Source organism: Rhineura floridana, chromosome 21, assembly GCF_030035675.1.
Source record: "Rhineura floridana isolate rRhiFlo1 chromosome 21, rRhiFlo1.hap2, whole genome shotgun sequence".
NCBI classification, from domain to species: domain Eukaryota; kingdom Metazoa; phylum Chordata; class Lepidosauria; order Squamata; family Rhineuridae; genus Rhineura; species Rhineura floridana.
Window position 1 is genome coordinate 13106743 of NC_084500.1, and position 22067 is coordinate 13128809.

General features: G+C 44.5%; 1 protein-coding gene across 5 annotated transcripts in view; it reads left to right on the forward strand.

Moving 5' to 3' along the window:
• SYNRG (synergin gamma) overlaps window positions 1-22067 on the forward strand; it is an 83742-nt gene that overhangs the window by 20367 nt on the left and 41308 nt on the right. For 3 of the 5 annotated variants that reach the window (XM_061605491.1, XM_061605495.1, XM_061605493.1), the window contains 3 exons: window positions 2161-2297; window positions 11057-11175; window positions 11865-11930. In XM_061605491.1, the coding sequence (XP_061461475.1) occupies window positions 2161-2297; window positions 11057-11175; window positions 11865-11930 (322 nt within the window). The remainder of the gene's footprint in view (window positions 1-2160; window positions 2298-11056; window positions 11176-11864; window positions 11931-22067) is intronic. The other 2 variants (XM_061605492.1, XM_061605496.1) reach the window with 1 other exon arrangement.

The following is a 22067-nucleotide window of genomic DNA, read 5'->3' on the forward strand; positions in this document are numbered from 1 at the left end:
CCAATGCTGAGCTAGATGGGACCAGTGGTGTGACTCTGTATAAAGGGAGCTTCCTATGTAAGAAATCTGGCGTTTCTGTTCTCAGGAGCATTCTAGTAAGAGCTGTGCACTTGATTCATCTTGCTCATATGGCTTCCTCTTTAGGGCTGGTGTAAGGGGTCAGTGGCGCAATGAGGAAGGGGCCGTAACTCAGTGGCAGAGCACCTGCCTTGCGTGCAGAAGGTCCCAGGTTTATTCCCCAGCATCTCCAGGTAGGGCTGGGAAATACTCCTAATTGAAACCCCAGGGAGCCGCTGCCTGTCAATGTAGACAATACTGAACTAGCTGGACCGTTGGTCTGACTCGGGGGCTTTCTGTGGTCCTTCCTAATGTGCTTATATTACTTAAAACGTGGGCTGTTGGTCTTATTAGCAGCAGCTGTGTTTTGAATACGGGTTTTCCCTTTTGATCTAAGATAATAATCGATTTTTGTTGACGTGCGATCCGCTTTTGAGATTTCTTGAAACATAAAGCAGCCGTATGAGTTTGTTTAATAAATTAAATAATGAACATAAGTAAATACCTGCCCCCGAGTGCATTACTGGGCGGACCCCCCCCCCGAGCCCCCTGGCCCTGACGCTGGCGCAGCTCGTTCCGTAGCTGGCTCCTTGCCTGCTCTAAAGTGAGAAAACGACAGAGAGGAGTTGGGAGCAAAGGGGGAGGAGCTGCGGGAGGAACTGGGAGGCAGAGGGAAGGAGAGGGGGTGATGGCAGGGAGGAGGAGGGGGTCCTCTTTCCCCCACGATGAGCCCCCCCCGCCCACCTCCTGCGCCAGCACAGATTTCCTCCCACCCCCATGTGGGTTGTTCTCAGCTGTGCACCATGGTTATACTGGGGTCTGGCTCTGTTTGTGCAACTGAGGGAGGGGGAAGCTGTGGCCCTCCAGACTTTGCAGGGCCACAACTCCCATCACTCCTGATCATTGGCCACGCTGGCTGGGGCCGACAGGAGCCCCAACAGTATCTGGGGGCAGAGGGCCACCTTTCCCCATCCTAGCTATTCATGCCCAGGTATGTCCCATAAGCCCTTTGTACCCTTCCTTCCCTGAATAGAGGCTGCCCACTGAGCCTCTGCATGATTTTCTGGCTTCGACCTTGCTTCCTTGCTATTAGTCTCCTCTGCTGTGTGTCTCTGTATGCAGTGTGATAGGATGGGCCACTTCTGATGCAGACGTGCAGTGGAATTCCTTGTCCATTTTTATATCTCTGCCTGAGTCATTGCTCTCAGCTGGTCTCTCTTTCCCAGTGTCAGTGACTCTTGCAGACACTCTATAAGTACCTTCCTCTGAAGGCAGATTCTTGTTTTCTCCTGTGCACTATGAAAGTAAACATTTGGGGGGAATAGGAGCAAAGTCATCTTCTTGTTTTAATTCAGGAAGAGGGAAAACATGCAGCTCAACTGTTGGAAGCCTTGAGCTTATTCACAGCAAAATCTGAGCGTCACTTGAAAGTCCTCGTTTTAACTTATTAAGCCTCGAGACCCCAGGATGCTTTGAGGACCACCTGCTCTTGCATGAATCTGCCTATATATTGAGAGCAGCCTGTGAGGCACTTCTCTTGAGCCCCACCATCGTCAGAAGTAAGGCAGGTGGTCACTGGAGGCAGAACATAGGAACGCAGAAAGCTGCCTTAGATCACTGTTCCATCAAGTTCAGTATTGTCTCCACTGACTGGCAGCAGCTCTCCATAGTTTTCTTCCAGCCCCACCTGAGACTCCAGGGATTGAAGCTGGGACCTTCTGCATGCAACGCAGGAGCTCTACCACTGAGCTAGGGCCTTCCTAGTGGTGGCACCCTGATCCCTGGAATGCCTTTTCCAGGGCCGTTCACTTGTCAGCAACTTCCTTTTCTTTCCAGCACTAGGAGAAAAGCTTTTACTTGCCCAGCTCTTTTAAGAACTGTTGATTTGTCTGATTATTTTAGGCTAGATTTTATTTTTTTTAAAGTGCTCTGCTGTGTGTTTTTATTGTCATAAGCTACTCTGAGATTGGTCTGAAGAGCAGCCAAATAAATAACAAAACATTTAACAAAAACAATAGTGTTAATTTTAAAAGCAGCAACTAGGTGCAAGATTGCTCTTACGCTGAAAGGGGGTGTGTGTCTCATGATTTCATGTCAATCTAGGCAGCCAAACCGGATGATGATGACTTTCAGGATTTCCAAGATGCTTCTAAGTCTGGGGGGCTTGATGACTCCTTTACGGATTTCCAGGGAGAAGTGTCTGGAATGAGTAAGGCCACTGCAGCACTACACCGGAGCAGGTAGAGGATGTCAAAACTGTTGATTTTATTTTAGGGGTTGGCGGGAGGGTGGATGGACGTATATGTGCGTCACAAGTGTTATCGTTGAAAATCTTCCCATTCAGAAGACACAGAGATAGTGGTATCCCCAAACAGTGTTGCCTCACTCTGAATTGGATCCAGTCAGAGTTTAGATTAGCCATGGCCAAGCTGTGTACCAAGAGACAGGTGGTAGAGCACCTGCTTTGCATGCAGAAGGCCCTGGGTTCAATCCCAGGCATCTCCATGTAGGGTGGGCATGTCCCCCGTCTGAAACCCTGGAGGACAGCTTCCTTTGTTTCTGAGTCAGTCAGAACCATGAGGACAGGAATCTTGTTTTATTTTTAAGGGAAGGGCTGTGGCTCAGTGGTAGAGCATCTGGTTTGCATCTCCCGGTAGGGCTGAGAAAGGCTCCCTGTCTGAAATCCTGGAGAGCTGCTGCCAGTCAGTGTAGACAGTACTGAGCTAGATGGACCAATGGTCTGATTCAGTGTAAGGCAGTTTCCTATGTTCCTAAGTATTTTGTATTGTAATGAGTGCCAATATTATGATTCTTAGCGTTGCATTTACATACTGCTTTGTGGTTGCTTACACTTATTTAAATGGATTGCTATTTTGATATTAACTGCTTGTGTGTATGTTGCTAGTTGCTTTAGGAGGCCTTTGGAAGAGAAAAAGTGTGATATGGATTTAAATGATAATGTCACTAAAGTAATCCTAGATCACCTCCTTCTGCACACCGAAAGTCCCAGGTTTAAGCCGTAGCGCAGGGACGGAGAACCTTTTTGGCTCCACAGGCCAGGTCCTTATCAGGAGCAGCCTCACTGTCCAAAGCTGACAGGTGGGTGGGACTGCCCACCTGTCAATCACCTGACATCACTATGATGTCAGGGGCAAGGTGCTTTAAAGTTCCGAAGTTGGGACTTCAAAGCATCTTGCAAGGCACAGCTAAAAATAATGTTTCTTCCCCTTTGTTTTAGCAGGGGTTTCCATGCAAACCTCTTCCTGTGTCAAATTCCCCCCTGATGAGTGGGGTTAAAACTCTGCTCAGCTTGACTGCGCACCCCATTCCCTGCTGGGAACAGCTATACACAGCCAAACTGAGCACGATCTAACCTAGCTCTTCCGCCCATCAGATGTTGTCAGAAGTAATGTCAGCCTATGGGCAGGTTTGGGGGAAATGGCCTGGCGGGCCAACTTGGATCCATGGTGGGCCCAGCTTGGCCTGGGGGCTGATGGTTTCCCACCCCTGCCCTAGCATCAGCAGTCAAGAGGACCAGGTAGCAAAGCAGATGATGGTGGAAGACCTTTTCTTCGTCCGGTGGAAGGGAGGCATCCAGAAATTGGTTGTCTCCACCCTCCGCCCAGGACAGGCTGCACCATGTGATCCAGATTTGTACACCTGAGCTGGCACAGGAGGCTCCTCCCCAATTCCATCCCTGCCTCACCCACGGTCAGAGTAGTTTCCCCCCCTCAATAGCTCTTTTCCATGTTGCATGCTTAAGTGGCTCATTGTGTTCTCAGGGAGGGCTAACACAGGTGATCCAAAACTATGTCTGGAGAATCGATAAACTTCCAATAGAACAGGTGAAAACCTTCAGATATCTTGGTATCTTCTTTCAATCTTCTGGCTCCCAACAGCAGCACATTAACTCCTGTCTTCTAAACGCCAGGCGTACGATAAAGACTCTGCTATCCTTCTTTTATACTAAAGGAGCCCAACTTATCTCCCCAGCTAGGAAAGTATTCGTTGCCAAAATCATTCCGCAACTTTTATACGGTGCTCAAATTACTACATACACGAACTTTACAAAGCTAGAATCCATTCAAAACTCCTTCCTAGGAACTCCCACCTGTGTTCCAAATTATATCTTGAGACTAGAATGTGGTCTCCAATCCATAGAGTCCCGTGTATGGCAGCTGAGAATATTTCTCTGGCTGAAATTGGTATTTAATCCTCTAGGTTTGGCCCCTCATGTTCTCTCAGATAATCAGTACTCCTCTTGGGAGAAAACAATCCTTGATAAGCTATCAAGTTTAGGTCTGTCTTCATCATATATCTTACACTTGGCTCGCGAATCAGTCAAACAACGACTAAAAGATATTGATTTTCAGCACCATTTACTTCTTGTTAGGAATCAAAGATATAACCCTAAATTTGGTACCCTAATGTCATATCTTTCGACTTTGGAGCTCCCTAATTATCGCAGAGCTTTCATGTTATTGAGATTAAATATCCTGCCGTCTGCGGTTCTCTATGGTAGATATAACAAAATTCCCTATTCAGAGAGACTCTGTCCATGCGCTGAGGGAGATATTGAATCAAATGACCATGTTCTTCTCCGATGTATATATTATCGTGATCTAAGAACTCAATTAATCCTACCTATTTTATTGCCCTTCCCTGGTAGGTCTCAGTCTTTTTATCTGGATTACCTATTAGGTGATCATTCACCGGAGGTGACATTCGCAGTTGCTAAATTTAGTGCGGCAGCCATCCACTATAGGAAAACAATGATGAATTATCCTTCTGTTAAATAATTTATATTATTGCTCTAAATGATTTTAATTAATTCCTTTAGGGTTAAATGTAAATTTAAATTAAAAAAAAACTTTTTAGCATTTATCTAATGATTTTGTGTTTTGTATATTGTGTGAAACGACTTTTGTGTGAAATGGTCTTTTGACTGTAACAATAAAATTCAAAAAATTCAAAACTATATGCAGATATAACGGGTGGGGGGAACCTCAAGCCCGAGAGCCAAATGTGGCCCTTCAGGCCTCTCTGTCTGGCCCCTGGGACTCTGCCCAGGCCACACCTTTCACTGGTCCTGCTTCACTCCCTCCTTGAGTGGTTTTGCCTGGCTGGAATGTGTCTTTGAACCCTGATGATATGCCGCTTGCTTGCCTGGATGGAGGGCAGAGAGGAGAATGTGTGGAAAAACTAGTCTCGTGTGTGTGAGAGAGATGTGTCTTCAAGTTGATTACAACTTATGGCGACCCTATGAATCGGCTACCTCCAGTAGCATCTGTTGTAAACCACCCTGTTGAGATCTTGTAAGGTCAGGTCTGTGGCTTCCTTTATGGAATCAATCCATCTCTTTCTGTTTTTCCCAGCATTGTGGTCTTTTCTAGTGAATAATGTTTTCTCATGATGTGTCCAAAGTATGATAACCTCCGTTTCATCATTTTAGCTTCTAGTGACAGTTCTGGTTTCAAAGCAGCTGGAACCACTCCCTCCCACAATGATGCGTGAATGATGAATGATAGTTCTGGTTTAGTCTGATCTAACACTCAATTATTTGTCTTTTTTGTGGTCCATGGTACCCACAAAGCTCTCCTCCAACACCACATTTTAAATGAGTTGATTTTTCTCTTACCCTCTTTTTTCACTGTCCAACTTTCACATCCATACATAGAGATCGGGAATAGCATGGTCTGAATGATCCTGACTTTAGTGTTCAGTGATACATCTTTGCATTTGAGGACCTTTTCTAGTTCTCTCACATTTCTTGTTCTGTCCATTTTTGCCTCTTGCCTCTCACGGTTTTTACATATGAAATTGTTTTCTGTTTTTATTGTTGAGGTTGTTGTTGTTAATTGTTTCGAGACCTTTCATAGGAACTGATTCATGAATGGAACATAACTCCTTGAGTGTCTTTTGCCCACCTGGGACAAGTCCTTCAGCTCTGATCATGCTTCTTACTTGCTTGGGTGGAGAAGAGAGACGGGTGTGTGAATGCGTGTAGAAACCAGCCTACTACCTGAAGGTAAATGTCACATTTGTCGCTCTGGCCATTACTGGCATGTGGACTGCAGAAGGGTGCCCAGAAGGGAATGTGGCTGCTGGGCTAAATATGGTTCCCCACCCCTGCAACAGAACAATACAACGGGTAAGAACAACAGTAATTATATATATATATATATATATATATATATATATATATATATATATATATATATATATATATATATATATATATATATATATAAAACACAATGTTAAAATGGAGGAGTTAAAAGATTTAAAGGCTTGGAAACATGAGGTAGGTCCTCCCACTGCTCACTAAAAGACATCAAAGTAGGTTGTAGGTGTTTGCATCCAATCTTTGCCATGTTACCTTTAATTTTTATTACATATTGCCTTTACCCATATTGAAAAGCCGCTATATATTAATATATTCAACCAGCAAAGAGTACCCAGCGTTGCTCCGGAACTCTAAGAAACCAAAAAGTACTGAGATTTATAAGTGGATAATTTTAGTTTCTTAATGGAAAAAAAAAATATTTTCATTCCACTGCTGTTGGGTAAACTGTAATATACAACCCTTCCAAACTTGGTTAAAATCGCCATCTTGATTCCAAATGCCGTCCAACCGTGCATCCAGACACAGACCAGTCTCTGCTCCTAGATCTCAGGAACCACCACGTCGAATTTGCTGACAATATCTTCAGAGGTGTCCGAATGCATAGAGAACAGATGAAGGAACAGTCCAAAATATAGATGTGCTGCAGTTTTTCACCTTTTGCACAGGAAATTTCAATGAGTGACAGTCTAATTGGGATGTGAGTTGGCAGATGGGGTGCAGTGGGGGTCAGGGAGAAGTTGTTTTTCTTTGAGATGCCTCGGCTGCGTTTGTGTCCTGTGTGACTCCGCCTCTTTCCTGGAATAGCATAACTGTTTACAGTCGAATAAGGTGATCTAATTGTTTTAAAGACTTTTATTTGGGGAGCTGTTGGGCGGAGGGGAGACAGTCTCCAGCTCTGTACATGTCTCACAATTAGACTTTCCTTAAAACACATCCTGTTAGATAGCTGTTGTGAAATTGAATAATATTTCCATAGGCTCTGTCTCTCTTGATTGGTGTAGTTTCCCTCCCTGTCTGCTGGCTTTGTGGATCCCCATTAGCATGCATCTGCGAAACGCTCAGCTTGTAAGAAGCTTGTAGGTCCCTGATAAAGATATTTGAAATAGTAGTAAAATATAATCTTGCTCCCAGTCCATTTTTTAAAAAAATATGTATATTATCGGGGAAGCCCATAGGAAACTGTATTTTCTATTTGGTGTGCATATTTTGGGTTAGAACAAAATGACTTGTTTTAGTGTTGTGGATGCTGTGCAGATCTGTCAGGAAGGAGATAATATGTGGAGGGGTGAGGTGGGGGAGAAAGCTGTTCCAGAGTGGCTTTGTTCTGCTAAGAATTATAAGCACTGTCTTGGGCAGTAGTTGCAGTCGTCCCCGCATAACTAAATGGATATTTGCATGGGGACTGCAGTGTTTTGTCACTTAATTGGCTAGATCAGAAGGTCTCAGTTGCTGCACTCAAATTGTTCAAAGTTTTGATGGGGCACTTCATAAGCAAAATTGTTCTCCAGGCCCTTCTCCAGGTTCCACCTCTGATGGAGGCTCAGGGGGTGGTGACAAGGTAGAAGGGCTTTTCAGTTGTGGCTCCCCATCTGTGGAACACACTCCCCAGTGAGGTCCACCTGGTTCCCTCATTGACATCTTTTCGGTGCACTTGATAGACTGGATGATGCTGTCTGTTATTAGCAGGCTGCCAAAGTTTCCTGGGGCTGCATAGGGGTTGTTGTTTTACTGTTATGTTTTTATAGCCTATTTGTTTCTGTTTTTAACATGGTTGTAAGTCACTTGAAGACTTTTGGGTATCAAGCAACTAATAAATCTAATTAATAATAGTAGCACTAGTAGTTCTACAGATCAAAGGGCACACACAATTTGTATTTTAATTTTTTTATTTTTGTTTGCTTTTCTTCCACTACAGCCAGAATGGAAGTGTGGGCTACAAGCCTTTTCATAGGCTAATGGCTTTCTTGGGCTGATTTTAGAAGGCTAATTTAATCATTACTATTGTTATTATTATTGATTAGATTTCTATCCCACTCTTCCTTCCAAAGGAAGCCAGGATAGCAAACACATCAGTGATACAGCAATATGATACACACTGCATACGTACAATGGGTTGTAGCCAACTAAATCCTACTCAGAGTAGACCAATTGAAATTAATGAACTTAGGTTAGTCATGTCTGTTACCTTTAATGGGTCTTCTCTGAGTAGGACTAGCATTGAATGCTACCCAATATATTCAAAGTGTGTTCCCCCCAACCAGTGAATCCCGGTAGTTTGTAGTTTTGTGAGGGTAAACGGCAGTTCCTAGGATTCTTGGAGGGAAGGGAATGTCTTTTAAATGTATGGTGTGTATATGCAGTCTCAAAATGAAATAAAAACACATTTAAAACAAAAACATCTGAAAGCAATTAAAAACATGTAAAACATTCTGCATGCATCCTCCTAGGGTTCTCCTTTGCAAGACCTGAACTTGTCCAATGCAGCTTAGTTTCAGCAGAGCTTCAGCCTCACTGGGGTACTCTGAAGTCTTTCACTAGGGCTGTGAGCACGCTAGTTGCCTACAGCAAAGCGTGTCCATTGGCCACATCTGGGTTGATCTGCTGTTCAGTTGCGAAATCTGTTTGAAGGTGATTTTTTAAAAAACGAATCCTGTTGAAAGTTAAAGAAAGCACAAAAGCAAGACTACAGGTGAATGTCAAGAAGACTAAAGAGGAAGGCCAAACAAGAGATGGATTGATTCCATAAAGGAAGCTACAGACCTGGACATAGAAGATCTGAACAGCATGGTTCATGACAGATGCTCTTGGAGGTCACTGATTCATAGGGTCGCCATAAGTCGTAATCGACTTGAAGGCACATAACAACAAAGAAGAAGGCTAGGACTGGGGAGAGCTATGAGAGAACTAGAAAAGGTCCTCAAATGCAAAGATGTATCACTGAACGCTAAAGTCAGGATCATTCAGACTATGCTATTCCCGATCTCTATGTATGGATGTGGAAGTTGGACAGTGAAAAAGGCGGATAAGAGGAAAATCAACTCCTTTGAAATGTGGTGTTGGAGGAGAGCTTTGCGCATACCATGGACTGTGAAAAAGACAAATAATTGGGTGTTAGAACAAATTAAACCAGAACTGTCACTAGAAGCTAAAATGATGTAACTGAGGTTATCATACTTTGGACACATCATGAGAAGACATGATTCCCTAGAAAAGACCATAATGCTGGGAAAAACAGAAGGGAGTAGAAAAAGAGGAAGGCCAAACCAGAGATGGATTGACTCCATAAAGGAAGCCACAGACCTGAACTTACAAGATCTGAATAAGGTGGCTTATAACAGATGCTACTGGAGGTAGCTGATTCATAGGGTCTCCATAAGTCGAAATCGACTTGAAGGCAAATAACAACAGGAACACTCGAGTTGATTCCACCAGGTTTTACAATAAAAGGAGTGGGGTTTGACTAGTATTGTGTGCCCCCGTTTTCAGAAAATAAAGGTCGAGATGCAGTGGAACTAGCAGAACTGTAAGTATGTCTCTACCCTAGGTGTCTACCATGGAAGTCTTATCCTCTGGCTTGTTTCATTTGGACCCCTTCCTCCAACGAGTTATTGCTGGATGCAGTTACTCTGTGATGTGGAAAAAGCACTTTGCATATGTTCACAGCTGCTCTTCTTACTATGACTTGACATAAGCCAAAGCTGAGCCCCCAGCACTGAAAGATTCTGAAACAGTGACCTGGGAAGCCTGGACTCACACTGAGCTCTCCTTATCGGGAAGGTTGCAAATTGGGGTGAAGGGAAGGAAGGAGAGGGGGGAAATGGTGGATTTTTTTTTTTTTTAAAAAGCATCATCTACAATGAGATAGGGGATAACAAGGGCAACAGGTGTGTCAGAAAAGGATGCAAGAAGCCATTGCAACCGAGGTCTGTGCACCTGGACGGGCAGAAATCGGTGTCCTCTTCCCTTCCGCAGCTGTGGTGCCTGTCGTGACTGGGCCCCCTGGATTTTTGCATCCTTCCAATTGCACTGCCCTTCCTTTAAAACACAAACTTTCATTGTTTTTGCAGCTCAAGATAGGGACTGTGAATTCAGAGCAGAATGTATGTGGGTGGTAAAAGGGGTGGGAAGATGCCATGCAGCGTGTTGCTGATTCCCCCCATCTCTTACCCTTAAAATATCTTCAATAAACCTTGCAGCATAAAAATCAGCATTGCATGCACATGTGTAGGAGAGTGTGTGGTTTTCTTCGCTCTAGAACAGGGGTGAGGATCCCTTTTCAGCCCAAGGGCCGCATTCCCTTCTGATCATCCTTTGAGGGCCACATGGCAATGGTGGGTGGGGTCAGAGGCAAAAGTGGGTGGAGCAATGAATGTAAATTTTACTTGTGTACAGTAGGCTAGTTTCTATACACAGACTGTCCTCCGTCCAGATGAGCAAGCAGCATTGCCAGAGTGCCAAGGACTCATTTCAGCGAGGTAAAAATGCAGGGCCAGCGAGGGAAGTGTTCCGAGGGCCAGGTAGAGAGGCCGGGAAGGCCTGAGGTGCCCTGCACAGGGATGCTCTCTCACTCCACCGGAGACCATCCTTGCATCAAGATCTCTCCAGATTAATTTTTTGCCCCTTGTTTACCCTGATGCTTGAGAATCCCTGTGCTACTGACTGACCTAGTTGCCAACCACCCAGAGCTTGGAAAAGCTCCTTTTTTGAACTACAACTCCCATCAGTCCCAGCCAGCATGGCCACTGGATTGGGCTGATGGGAGTTGTAGTCAAAAAAAATAACTTTTCCAAGCTCTGCACCCCATGTGGGAGTGAGACCTTTTGCGCTGAGCTCTCTTCTTGTCCCCCCCCCCATTTCCTTCTTTTTATTCAGTGCTCCTTCGATGCTGATCCCGCTCTCTGGAGCAAAAATGCCACCTACTGTGGATAAGTACGCCGTTTTCAAAGGGATTGCCGCCGACAAGCCTACTGAAGGCTCCGCTTCGCTTGGAGGTAAAAAAGCAGCTATCAAATGTATTAACACGCTACTGTTCCCATTTATTACGTCTTAAATGGCTGAAACCTTTAACAGGGTCATTTGCCTACGAAGGGCAGAGGGTGAGAATACTTCCCACTATTCACCATGTTCAAGCATGGTGGGGGCATTAATTTTTTAAAATATTTTAACAACTTATATTCCGCTTTTCACCATTTAGGTCTCAAAGCAGCTTACGACGATAAAACTATGCAAAGTACAAAATGTTAACACATGAGTTAAACCTCAGAAATGTAAAACCTTGGAAATTTAAGCAAAGAACATCTGAAATTTTTAAAACGCCACGGAAGCATTCATGATGCAAATGTTTCCTGAAATAAACTGTTTTAGCCAGGCGTCAAACTCAGCAGCGGTGATGCCTGTCTGTCGTTTAGTGGGAAGGGGCTCCACCGAGGTGGGCCCACAACGCTAAAGGCAGGCCTTCTCGTTGCTGTGTTTCTGGCCCATGATGGCCCGCTACTAGTGCTCCCCTGATGAGCGCAGTGGTGGACTTGAGACGTACAGGTTAAGGTGTGGAGATGTGAAGGCCTGGAAAAAAACTGGGAAAATTTGGGGGTGGGTAGGTTTTTTCCATTTTTTCCAAAGCCTTGTTTTCCCCTGACTGTGATGGAATTATTTTCTTTCCTTTTTTTAATTATATCCACAGTAGATCATGGAGACAAATACAGTGCTTTTCGAGTGCTGGAGCAGCCACCTGAGAGTAAACCCTTAGGTAAGTGACCCAGATTTGCAAACCTCGATATCTTTGCAACTTTTCCTGCATGCTATTTTCTCTGGGTGTTTCTGGTGGTCTCTGTAGGGTTGGCAAAAATGCTGCCAACGCTGATCTCGGGGCCTAAGGATTGTATTTGTAGGCGCTCTTAAGAAAATAAAAACAGCTTTTACAGAGCAGGAAACCTGTGGCTTCTCCCAGTGATGTTGGACTCCAACTCCCCTTTGGGGGAAGGCCGTGGCTCGGTGCTAGAGCATGTGCTTTGTATGCAGAAGGTCCCAGGTTCAATCCCCAGCATCTCCAGGTAGGGCTGGGAGAAGCCCTGGAGAGCCGCTGCCGGTCAGTGTAGGCAATACTGAGCTAGATGGACCAGTGGGTCTGACTCAGTATAAGGCAGCTTCTGATGTTCCATCAGTCCCAGTCTCATGGTCAGGCGGTTTCCAGTGAGCTTACGGTGCGAATGTCACTTATGGTCTTCACGACATGTACATTAGGTCTTTTATAGGTCAACATGAGCATCGTTTCCGCGCCTGCTGAAGATGTTCGTCTTCTTCAAGGCTTTTCAGGGGTTATGATGATCATGTTTGTTATTTCAGTGTGGTGACTTCTGGGGGGGCATTGTTTTATTAAACTTGATGGTTACTGTTGTTTGTTACATTATTGTATTTATTTATTTTATTTTATTTCTATTCTGCCTTTCCTCCTAAAGGAGCCCAGGGTGGCAAACATCAAAATGTTAAAACAATGCAATTTAAAATGAAATAAAATATATTTAAAACAGTTTTTAAAAAATTAAAAGAACATCTATAACATTTAAAATAGCTACAGACATTTAAAAGCAATCAGGTACCCTCAAAGTTACTAATTTCAAGGTTGACACAGCTGGTATCTATCAGCTGTTAAATGGTATAATCTCCTCCTCCTCCTCCTCTTTCGGATTGTGCCCAGAACAGTAGTGCTTTTTTGTTAAAAAATGAAAAAAGTGATGCCAGTACTCATATATTGATAAAGTATTGTGGGTGCCAGCGCATAGTGGCTGCCAGGGGCAGCTAGAAAAGGAGGACGCAGACAAACTGGGACAGAGGAGGGCAGCAAGGATGATCAGGGGACTGGAAACAAAGCCCTGTGAGGAGAGACTGGAAGAACTGGGCATGTTTAGCCTTGAGAAGAAAAGACTGAGGGGAGATAGGATAGCACTCTTCAAGTACATGAAAGGTTGTCACACATAGAATCATAGAGTTGGAAGGGGCCTTGTAGGCCATCGAGTCCAACCCCCTGCTCACAGCAGGAAATCCACAGCTAGAGCATCTCCCGCAGATAGCTGTCCAGCCTCTGCTTGAAGACATCCAGCGAAGGGGATCCCACCACCTCCCTAGGCAGTCGGTTCCATTGCCGAACTGCCCTTACTGTCAAGAAGTTCCTTCTAATGTCCAATCTGAATCTACGCTCCTGCAACTTAAAACCATTAGACCTAGTCCTACCCTCTGGGGCAGCAGAGAACAAATCTGTACCCTCCTCTATGTGACAGCCCTTCAGGTACTTAAAGAGTGCAATCATGTCACCCCTCAGCCTTCTCTTCACCAGACTGAACATGCCAAGTTCCTTCAACCTTTCCTCATAAGACTTGTTCTCCATACCGGCTATCATCCTCGTCGCCCTCTTCTGAACCCGCTCCAACTTGTCTGTATCTTTCTTAAAATGAGGTGCCCAGAACTGAATGCAGTATTGCAGATGAGGCCTGACTAATGCAGAATATAGTGGGACTATTACTTTCCTCGACCTGGAAACTATAGCTCTGTTTATGCAGCCCAAAACCGCGTTTGCCTTTTTTGCCGCAGCATCACACTGCTGGGTCATGTTCAACTTGCGATCCACTACAATTCCAAGGTCCTTCTCACACGCACTACTGCTAAGCCGGGTATTTCCCATCCTGTACCCATGCATTTTGTTTTTGTGGCCTAAATGTAGAATCCTGCATTTGTCTTTATTGAATGTCATTTTATTAATTTCAGCCCAATTTTCTAGTCTATCCAGGTCCCTTTGGATTTTATTCCTGTCTTCCATTGTGTTAGCTATCCCTCCCAGTTTCGTATCATCCTCAAACTTCATAAGGCTTCCCTCCACCCCGTCATCTAAGTCATTGATAAAAATGTTGAAGAGTATTGGCCCCAGGACAGAACCCTGTGGCACTCCACTCGAAACCTCCTTCCAGTCCGAAGCAGAGTCACCGACGACCACTCTTTGAGAACGGTTTTCCAACCAGTTGTGAATCCACCTGACAGTATTTCCATCTAGTCCGCATTTGACCAGTTTGCTAATCAAAAGGTCGTGGGGGACTTTGTCAAACGCTTTGCTGAAATCTAGATAGATGACATCTACACACAAGACCTTCTCTCGGTCCCACCAGTTAAAACAGCTAGGCTGGTGCGGACCAGAGAGAGGGCATTTTCGATGGTGGCCCCCACCCTCTGGAATTCCCTTCCTTTCGACCTTCGTCATGCCCCCTCCTTGATAGGTTTCCGCCGAGCCTTGAAGACGTGGCTGTTCAGGCAGGCCTACGGGATCTCTGGGGTGGGTTAGTTCTTAATGCCGTTGATTAAATGTAAGAGGGGTGATTAGTTTAATTATTGAGTGTGGTTTGTATTGGTTTTATATTGTATTTATTTTATTGTGTTAATGTACGTCACCTAGAGTGGCCGTTAATTCGGCCAGATAGGCGACTCATAAATAAAATTTTATTATTATTATTATTTCCACCATCTACTAAGCTAGTGACCCGATCAAAAAAAGAGATGAGATTAGTTTGACAGGATTTTTTCTTGACAAACCCATGCTGGCTCCTACTAATCACAGCATTGTCATCTAGATAGTTGCCAATGGACTCTTTTATTATCTGTTCTAATATCTTTCCCGGTACTGAAGTCAGACTGACTGGCCTGTAATTCCCCGGATCTTCTTTTTTACCCTTTTTAAAGAGCGGGACGACGTTTGCCGGGAGGAGGGCCGGGATCTCGATCGTCCCAGAGTGCAGGACACGGAATAATGGGCTCAAGTTTCAAGAAGCCAGATTTTGGCTGAACATCAGGAAAAACGTCCTAACTGTTAGAGCCATACAACAATGGAACCAATTACCTAGAGAGGTGGTGGGCTCTCCGACACTGGAGGCATTCAGGAGGCAGTTGGATAGCCATGTGTCAGGAATGCTTTGATTTGGATTCCTGCATTGAGTAGGGGGTTGGACTTGATGGCCTTATAGGCCCCTTCCAACTCTACTATTCTATGAGTTGAGGTGCCGGTGCTCTGTCTCAGTGAGTACTGTTACGACACAGACTGCCTCTAAGTCAGAATCCCCCCTAAACATAACTGTACTATCACAAAAAAAGCCCTGCAAAGCACCATAAGTAGTGTAGGTTCTGGCTTAAATAATTGCTATAATCATAAACAGTTACTCTTCATAGCTCAGGCATTTCTTTCTTAGTTGTTGCAGGCTGTGAGGGAAACACCACAGTGAGACATCCGTCCTCCCTTTATTGCTGTTGTATATAACTGCAAAAAAGCACAGCCCTGTTATAGTGCTTTCCAGGAAAGCTCATTGCCTTCAAGTTCCCCAAGGGCAGCTTGGTTGCATTTTCTAGGTTAGATGTGATTTTCTAGATCAAAATGGAATAGAGTCCTGTTTTTTTTTTTATAAAAGCACTTTTAAAAAAGACTAACGGATATACTGTGGCTAATGAACTCATTGAGTTAGAGGCTGCTTCATCTGATGCTTTGTGTATTTTCAGTAATCGGAATCTGGAGAGGAACCACATTATGAATCTCAGTTTATCAGTAAAATTGACTAAACTTTCCAGCACTCTCTATGTAATGTGGAAATTGATGGTGCTGTGTGTGGTTTGGAGGCTTGGAATGCCTTTACATTTGTAAAGTTAAGCTGGACTCAGGCTGGTCGGTGCCTAGATGGGAGACTTCCTAGGGAAGTTTCTCTTTGATAGAAGAGCACAACATTTATCTATAAGGATGCTTGGCACATCACTCAGTAACATTTGCGTCATTTAGAAATCTGAACAGGTGTAAGTGTAATCAAAGACTGCCCCATTTTCAGACTTTTTTTGACTAAACAGTGTTACATCTAAAAATCAAATCTCAGGAGATGGTGTTCAACTCTTCACAGAGGGCATCATTCAGTTGCAGACAAGGTAAAGCATTACGCGCACCAGTATGATGGGCTGTTGGGAGCCCCTTTTCCTCCTCACGCAGTTGCATCAGCCTTGGGGAGTGGAGCATCTCTCTCTGCTTGCAAGAATGCAAACTGAGCTTACCTTGTCCATAAGATCAGCAAATAAGATTATCTTTCATCATCTCTCTCTTAGAATCTGGCCACATCTGCCCTATACGTTTAAAGCAGTGTTGTACCACTTCAAACAGTCATGGCTTCCCCCAAGAATCCTGACAGTTTGTCAAGGGTGCTGAGACTTGTCAGGAGACCGTGATTCCCCTCAGAGTTACAATTTCCAGAGGAAGAGGGACTGATTGTTAAACCACCCTGGGAATCGTAGCTTTGTGAGGGGAATCAGGGTCTCCTAACGGCTCTCAGCACCCTTCACAAACTACACTTCCCAGGATTCTTTGGGGGAAGACATGACTGTTTAAAGTTGTACCATAGTGCTTGGGTTCCTTTGGAGAAAGGTGAGGGATATCAATAAAATGAAATAAAGTTTGGTGCGGATGTGGCCTATGTCTTGATTATACACCCAAACTCTTGCGTATTAAACAATGGAATATCTGCAACTTGATTTTAATAATGTCTTGGAGGTGTAATATTCCCATCGCCCTTCAGAACAAGACCCTAAATTGCTTACTCTTGTGGAAATCTAAACTCATCATATTTCGCAGCTATTGTGAGTTGGGCCACATTCACACTATACATTTATTCCACTGTTATTCCACTTGAAACAATCATGGCTTCCCCCAAAGAATCCTGGGAAGGATAGTTTGTGAAGGGTGTTGACAATTGTTAGGAGACCTCTATTCTCCTCAGACAGCTGCAATTCTCCGAGTGCTTTAACAATCAATCTCTCTTCCCTGGGAACTCTGGGAATCGTAGTTTTGCGAGGGGAATAGGGGGACTCCTAACAACTCTCAGCATCCTTCACAAACTATCCTTCCCAGGATTCTTTGAGGGAAGCCATGACTGGTTCAAGTGGAATAATAGTGGAATAAATGTACAGTGTTTATGCAGACTTGCTGTAACAGCAACTCTGGAGCAAATTCCTTGTGGACTTGTTCTCTTGTGTTCTCAGGGAATAAACTCTTCCAGGACACAGATGGCTGGGGGGATTTTGGCTCATACGTTGTGCTAGGCCATTTCTCTCCATGACTCTGGCTCTAGTCTTCCTGTCTCTCTGGAACTAGCCCAAACTAACATGACTTAAAGAGGATACAAGGAGCCAAGAACGAATAAGAGAGCCGTGTAGTAAACTGGACGGTGACATCAGCAGATCGTTGATGGGGTAGCATCCCCTGAATACCAAGGAGATGATCAAGGGCTGGGATGGAGAGCCTCATGCCCATAGGCAGGATGCGGCCCTTGGGACTCTTTCCAGGCCACGCCTCCTCCACAGGCCATGCTCCTCTGCCTAGTCCCACCCCTCTCCAGTCTTGCTTCATATCCTCTTCAAGTGCTTTTGCCTGGCTGCGACATGTCCTTGAACTGTGAGGATGCCTCTTGCCTGGATGGAGGATCCAAGGGTGTGTGTATCACCCTCTGGCTTTTGCGTGGCTGGCATGTAGCCTGTTGTACAAAGGTGAGGGTCCCATCCGTTTCTCCACCTGCTTTTACCTTGAGCCCCCCCCCCTCGGCATGCAGCCCCTGGAAGGCTGACCATGAGGGAATGCGGCCCTTGACTCTCATCAAGAGTCTCTTGATTTCTACCCCCTGCCCAAGGGCACATAGACCTTCCAGTGTGGTTGGAGTACAAGCACTCATCCGTCCTGACCACTGAGCTGATGGGAATTCTAATCCAACAGGCAAGCCTTTCCAGACAGATAGATGTTGTTCTGTTTTAATTGTTTGAATTGTGTCTTTAATTACTTGTTTTTCACTTTTTAAAATCGTTTTAATGTTTTTTGTAAACTGCTTAGCGATCTTTATATTCAAGCGGTATATAAGTTTTGTTAAACAAAAAGCACATGGAGGGCATCAGGTTGGGGAAGGCTGGCACAGACCCAGGTGTGAATGGGAGTTGAGAAGCCACAGATGTGCAAATAAGAGAATTGTATCTAAGTTTAATTGTTTACAGCGTTGCTGTTATGTTGCTTCATGTATAAGAAACAAGGAATGGTGGGGAAGGGGAGTGACTCACAAAAATTAGCCGTGTTGGTCTAGAAGGGGCTAAAAAAACCTCTCCAAGGGCAGGATCCAACTAACTTGTTCCATCAGTGCAAGGATTTCCACTTGCGCAATAGTCTCCTGTCCAACGGGGCATTGCACACCCTCCCCAGATTGGCTCTGGAGGGCTGGGGGGGAAACCCAGAGCAGATTTAATGGGCACGTGGGGGAGAAGTTCCATTGTGTAAGCAGAAATCCTTGCGCTGATGGAACGAGTGAGGTTGGATTCTGCCCCAGAAGTCCACAACTGGGTAGTACCTTTATTAGAAAGTCACCAAAATGGGTCAAGTAAGCTTTCGAGTTCTCCAGAACCCCCTTTTGTCAGGCTGGATGTTACACAAAACAAGGGGATGACGGCGCAGGGGAAAAAGAGGTTGAGCCAGCCCAGCATGTCCAAGAGAGAAAGAGAGAGTCTTTGGTTTTGAATTGCCCTCTTGTCACTTTTAACCCTTTCACCAGCTTACATTTCTAACGGAAAAGCTTGCAGCCCATCAGTAAGTTGCGTTTTGCTGTTACCTTTTATCGGTTTGGGGTTGACGTCAGTTTCACAAATAATAATAATAATATAATAATAATAATAGTAGTAGTAGTAGTAGCCCTTTGGGAAAGCTGAAGCTTGCCCCGTCTTTCAAGGAATAAATCGTATCCATGTGACAGGAGTTGTGTTCAATGTGTCTTCAGTATCTTTTTGCCTAGCAGTGGGGGCAGTAGGGTGTATGTGCTCACCTGTCCTCCGTATTGACTCGCTGGTGCATTTGCAGTGGGGACGACTGGAAGGCAGGTGAATGCCCCCACCCCGCTCCACCCGACTGCCACTGTTTTTGCCACAACTTAAATTACTCATTTATTTATTACATTTGTGACCCACATCTTCTCCGAGGAGCTCAAAGTGGTATACACAGCTCTCTCCCTCTCCATTTCATCCTCTCAACAACCCTATGAGGTAGGTGAGGCCGAGAAACAGACAACGGCTGGCCCAAGGTCACTGAGTGAGCTTCATGGCTGAGTGGGGATTCAAACCCTGGTCTCCCAGGTCATAGTCCAGCACTCTAACCACTACGCCACACTGGCTTTCGCATTGACTTGCTGATTTCTGTTGACTTATGAAAGCGTTTGTGAAACTGACTGGACTGGAGTTTCTTGGAGTGCGTGTTTCATTTTTTTGGTGATGGTAATTTGAAATATTTTTTTAAAAAAACCTCTCTGTGTGTTGTGTGTGTGTGTAGATGTAGACACAGAGATTGCATTACATTTTAAGTAATGGACAGATTTTAACAGCAGCTTCTGTGCAAATATGTCATGCTGGTGAACGGGTTATTCATAACTTAATGAACTAGATCAACCAATGGCCTGACTTTGGGCCGTAGCACCTGCTGCCTGAGGGAGCTCCAGTTGAGCCAAATCCTCCTAGCTCTCACTGGAAGCCAGAAGCTGCATATTATGAAGATGGGGCTCACATTGAAGCTGCCTTCTAAAACTACATTCATAAGGGCTGATGTAAAGCAGGAAGAGGATAGCAATGAAATCTTCATCTGTCATGCCAATGTCATCCATTACATAGTTTGCAGAGCTTTACACTTCCACAGGTTCAATTCCCAGCATATCCAGATATAGCTGGGAATATTCCCTGTCTGGAACCCCGGAGAGCCATGGCCTGTCAGAGTAGACGGGACTGGTTGTGGCAGTGATCTGACATGGTGAAAGGCAGTTTCTTATGTTCCTAAACACCCTGTTTTAAATTAACAAAATGTGCACAAATGATCAAATTGGTGCACTAGTTTTGCCATGTTTTCATGAGGGCATCTCTAAGGGGAAGACGTTTAGGTTGCATGTTTATGTCGTGACTGAAGTCTTGAAGCTCCTTTGCACAATGCAGCCTGTCACCCCTGACGGGTTACTATAAATCGCTATTTTATATATAAAATACACACGCATGTCCCTTAGCTAGAGGGATGTCACCTTCCCCAAACTCCATTGTGAACATTTCAGAAATATTTCTGTCTCAAGAAACCATCTCCTAATAACTCCTAGAGCAGCCTTTCCTAACCAGTGTGCCTCCGGATGTTGTTGGACCACAACTCCCATCTTTCCTGACCATTGGCAATGCTGGCTGAGGCTGATGGGAGTTGTGGTCCAACAACATCTGGAGGCACACTGGTTGGGAAAGGCTGTCCTAGCCTTCACAGCATGTAAAGTTTGCTGCAGGAAAATCAATGATGAATCTTGTTGCACCTTTGACTAACCAATTTATTATCTCATAAGCTTTTGAGGGACGAGGCATTCAGTCATTTTCTAAGCATTAGCTTCCACTAAGGAAACATCTACTCCCACCTTCCTTGATCCATCAACAGTTAGTGCAACGCTGCCACCAATCTTGGGAACAGCATGTAAGCTATTTGGAAGAATTGGTTAATTCCCCCCCCCCTTACTGTTATTCCACTAAGAGAGCCTTACATCACCAATGAAAACAGTATAAAATAGTGACGCTAAATAGTTAACTCTAAGCGAGCTAGAAAATAGTCCATCAACACTGGTAAAAAACGGTACAGTTACTGAAAAGCAGCCATGGCCAGCTGATATTGTTCAAAGTTTAGGGGGGAAAGGGTTTGGGCCTAGCTTGCCACGTAGTAGCAGTGACGGTGCCAGGGGAATTTGCCTGTGGAGAAGATTGAATCATGAAGGTTCTGCTAAAGAAAAAGTCATCTGGGTGATAGCTAGGGATGGGCGAGTATGTCAGTTTTGGTTTCTCATTTTTTCCAACTTGATTAATGTATTGCCTGACAGCTACCCATCCACGGCTGATAGCCTCTGGACGAGAGCCCTTTTGCTCTCGCCCTTCCGCCCACGCCAGAGGCTTGCACCTCCAGCCAGCTAATCCTCTGTCTGGCTCTCTGGTTTCCACATCAGTTTGAGATATTTCATCAGCATTTTAGTGCAGATTCCTCCTAATATACACATCATTGTATGCAATTTTGTCTAATTTATATAATTTTGCAAAGCAATGTTCCCTCGTATAAATGCATATTATTTTCACCGATATATACACTTTTATACACACTTTGCCTGAGTACATGCATTTTTTGTACACGTTACTTGGCTGGAGAATTAGCATTACAAAGTTCAGAGAAGTGCGAATTTTGGAGGATGGCTTTGTTTTGGTTCACGTGTTTCGGAAAGTGCAAATTGGATAGTTTCACCTTTAAATGCAGGCTGAATCAAAATTTTCTCCCATCCCTAATGATAGCTGCCCACCTAACTTGTGAAATCAGGGGTGCCTGTGGAAGAGGATCAGATTATCTCAATGGACAAGCAGGTTATTTATGATGCAAGCCTTTGTAGGTGGTAATCTGTTCCGAGAAAACCTTGAGTGGGAGCCATCACAGTTAAAATAAATATGAAACTGGTCTCACTTTGCCATGAGATGACTGTTGCTTATAAAAATCTGGTGCTGTAAAGACAGGTTGGGAAGGCTGTTCTAGGCAAACTATTTTTTTTAATCAAGGCTCATTACACTATTGTTGATAGATCAATACAATTAAACATGTACAATCAGGGCTTTAAGTTCTGTAAAAAGCATTTGCCATCCACATTTGGAACAGCTGCACCAGCCAATCGTCTTCCCCACCCCAGATAATTCTCATGTTTGCTTCTAGATAGCCCCCTTCTCATTAAGTGGACTACCATAGCAAATTTGGCCACCTCCTGCGGCTGTGTCCCCATGATAAAAATCTCAGTTTAATAAGTTGAGG